At 44.5% G+C, this 3421-nt stretch overlaps 1 protein-coding gene across 1 annotated transcript; it reads left to right on the forward strand.

Annotated features, from left to right (window-relative positions):
* Positions 1–2068: 2068 nt before the first annotated feature.
* Positions 2069–2473, forward strand: LOC103637338 (two-component response regulator ORR6-like). Its single transcript, XM_008659557.2, has one exon. The coding sequence runs from the start codon at positions 2069–2071 to the stop codon at positions 2471–2473; it is 405 nt and encodes a 134-aa protein (XP_008657779.2).
* Positions 2474–3421: the final 948 nt, after the last annotated feature.

Below are 3421 nucleotides of genomic sequence, written 5' to 3' on the forward strand. Positions count from 1 at the left end.
GGGCCGGGCGCGGGGGAGACGGCGGCGACGGTAAGGAATGAAAACGAATGGGGCGTTCTGTTATGTTATTTTCAACGTCTTTGTCGAGTGCCAGCGATCTGGCACTCGACAAAGTATACTTTGCCGAGTGTCGGATCGTCGAGCACTCGACAAAGATTGTTTTATTTTTTTATTAATTCTTTGGCGAGTGTCCCCCCCCCCCCCCAGCTGACACTCGACAAAGAACGTTGTGCTGAGTGTCTTCCCACAACACTCGACAAAGAATATTTGCATTTTTTTCTTTAATCCACCAAACTTTTTATGGTTTGTTACTACACTATATGCACTTACATGTTCAATTTTGATACAATTATCAAAGTGTTTGCTATTGCTATTTGATTTAGTTTCTATAATTGGATTTCTTTGGATGATTCAGATTTGAACTGCAAGTGACTCAAAACATGGAAAATCGTGAATGTAAAAATGATATTCATGTTATTTAGCACAAGTTATGACCTATTTCAAGAGCAGCCCGGAATTTTCGATCACCATGCTCACAAAACATGGTCGTGAACTTGTCATCCAATTGTTTAAAAATTATATAAATCACAAAAAAGCCAGAAAATTATGAAACTTGTCCACATGTTATGATATCATATGTAGAGGCTGTGATAAAAAATTGAAAATGTTTCGTAAAATTTATCACGCACTATGTAGAAACCTAAGTGTCTTGCACATGAAATTATAGAACTTTAATGTAGACTGGCTAGGTTTCTACACAAAGTGTGTGATAACTTTCACGAAACATTTTAATTTTTTTATAACAGCCTCTACATATGATATCATGACATGTGGACAAGTTTCATGATTTTATGACTTTGTTTGTGTTTTATACAATTTTTAAACAACTGGATGACAAGTTCATGATCATGTTTCGTGAGCATGGTGTCCAAAAATTCCATTCTGCTCCTGAAATCGGCCGTAACTTGTGCTAAATAACATGAATATTATTTTTACATTCACGGTTTCCATGTTTCGAGTCACTTGCAGTTCAAATCTGAATTGTCCGAGTAAATTCAATCAAATGAACAAAATCTAATAGTTATAGCAAACACTTTTATAATTGTGCCAAAATGGAACATGTAGGTCTACATAGTGTAGGAGTAAACCACAAAAAGTTTGGTTGTGAAAATGAAAAAAAATAAAAATATACTTTGCCGAGTGTCCAAGGTTGGCACTCGGTGAAACATAGTTTGCCGAGTGTCGGTCTGACAACACTCAACAAAGTAGCTTCTTTGTCGAGTGCCAACGTCTGGCGCTCGACAAAGTTATCAGTCGTCGGCTATAGACGGCTGCTGATGACCCTTTGTCGAGCGCCGCCATTCGTCGAGCGTTTGACACTCAGCAAAGAGGTCTTTGCCGAGTATCTATTTATGCTGAGTGTTCTACTCTCAGTAAACGTGGTCATTACCAAGAATACGCCTGTGCTAAGTGCATCCACCGGCAAAGATTTCTTTACCGAGTGTCCGACGAAAAACACTCGACAAAGAGACAGATTCCGATAGTGATTATATATATATATATATATATATATATATATAGTATTTAGAGCCCTGGGCTCTATTTAACTACAGGAAGCCCCGACTAGGTGCATAGACCGCACCGGACCTTTTTTGGCTTATTGTACCTAACTGTGCTTACGCTAAATTATAATACGAGTTATGCTGATGTGTGTATCAGTTTATGCAAATATAGTCTGCGCATATTACGTGCATCGGGCCCACGATCCGGCCCACGCGCTCACAATTATCCAGTCCCACGCCGCCACTATAAAAACACCCCCATGCCGCCAGGGATTAGGTTTTAGCGGCGGCGGCGGTTCCCTCGGGCGTGCGAGCGGTGGTGATCCTGGGGGCCAGCAGCGGTGTCGCCTCGAGGCAGGTGACCGACGGCGGCGCTCCACCAGGAACGAGCGACAACGACGCTCCGAGGCAGGCGGGCAAGCGGTGACGGCGCTGTCGAAGCGGACGGATGACGGCAGCGCACCCTAGGCCCGGCGACAACGGTGGTTGTCCCGTCCGTCTCTGCGATGGCCATCGCCGTCGCCGCTCCAGCATCTGTGGCGCCGTCCCTTGCACCCAAGAACAACGACAGCAGGAAGGCGGTGGTGCCCGTGGACGCGTCGGAGCTGGAGAAGCACGTGCTGGCGGTGGACGACAAATCCGTGGACCGCACCGCGATCGCCAGGATCCTGCGCGGCTCTAGGTACAGGGTGACCGCCGTGGAGTCGGCGACGCGCGCGCTGGAGTTGCTCGCGATGGGCCTGCTCCCCGACGGCAGCATGATCATCACCGACTACTGGTTGCCTGGGATGACCGGGTACGAGCTGCTCAAGCGCGTCAAGGAGTCGGCGGCACTCAGGGGCATCTACGTCGTCATCATGTCGTCTATGACCATCGTGATTTATACATTTTCAAACAAAATTTTACGATAGCTCTTATTGCATTTTACGCTTCCACTAAAAAGCAAGTGCCACATTCGTCGTTACAAAACAGATCATTGATTTACGCTAAAATTCGTATCCATTTACGTTGTTTCGGATCACGTTTTACGCTTAAATCCACTTGACCTAGAACCCGAGCACGATCGGAGCGCGATTTTCACGTCGTAATTTAGGCCACATTCGTCGTTACGAAATAGATTGATGATGTACGATAAAATTTGTACCCATTTACGCTGTTTGGTTCACGTTTTACGCTGAAATTTGACCAAGCCAAAATCCGAGCACGATCGAACGTGATCAATTTTCACGCCGTAATTTTCGGACCCTATTCGCTGTTACGAAACAGGTCTATAATTTACGTAAATTTCGTATTCATTTACGTTATGTCGATTCACGTTATATGATTAAATCCACTCGAGCCAGAACCCTAGCTCGATCGGATGCATGCGATTTTCACGCCGTAATTTTGGGCCCCGTTTGATGTTACAAAACAGATATAGGATTTACGCTAAATTTCCTATTCATTTACACTGTTTTAGCTCACGTTTTACGCCGGAATCTGCCCTAGCTAGAACCCGCGCACGATTGGGTGCACGCGATTTTCACGCCGTAATTTTGGGCTTTGTTTGCTGTTACAAAACAGATATATGGTTTACGCTAAATTTCGTACTCATTTACGCTGTTTTAGCTCACGTTTTACGCTGGAACCCGCCCGAGCAGAACCCGCGAACTGCGGTTGTAAATTAAAATTTATTTCCTTCTACTAATGCTCCTCAAACCGTAACTGTCCCTTTATTTACGCGATTATGCAGCACGTCTTTCCTTATATCAAACTGGTCAAGATTTATATAATGCATGGTTTATGCTATCATGTTACACATCGTTATGCAGTCGTATACGGTGTGCACATGGTAATATTTGTTTCCGTGAGTCGAGGTA

This window comes from Zea mays, chromosome 8 (assembly GCF_902167145.1).
Source record: "Zea mays cultivar B73 chromosome 8, Zm-B73-REFERENCE-NAM-5.0, whole genome shotgun sequence".
Taxonomy (NCBI): domain Eukaryota; kingdom Viridiplantae; phylum Streptophyta; class Magnoliopsida; order Poales; family Poaceae; genus Zea; species Zea mays.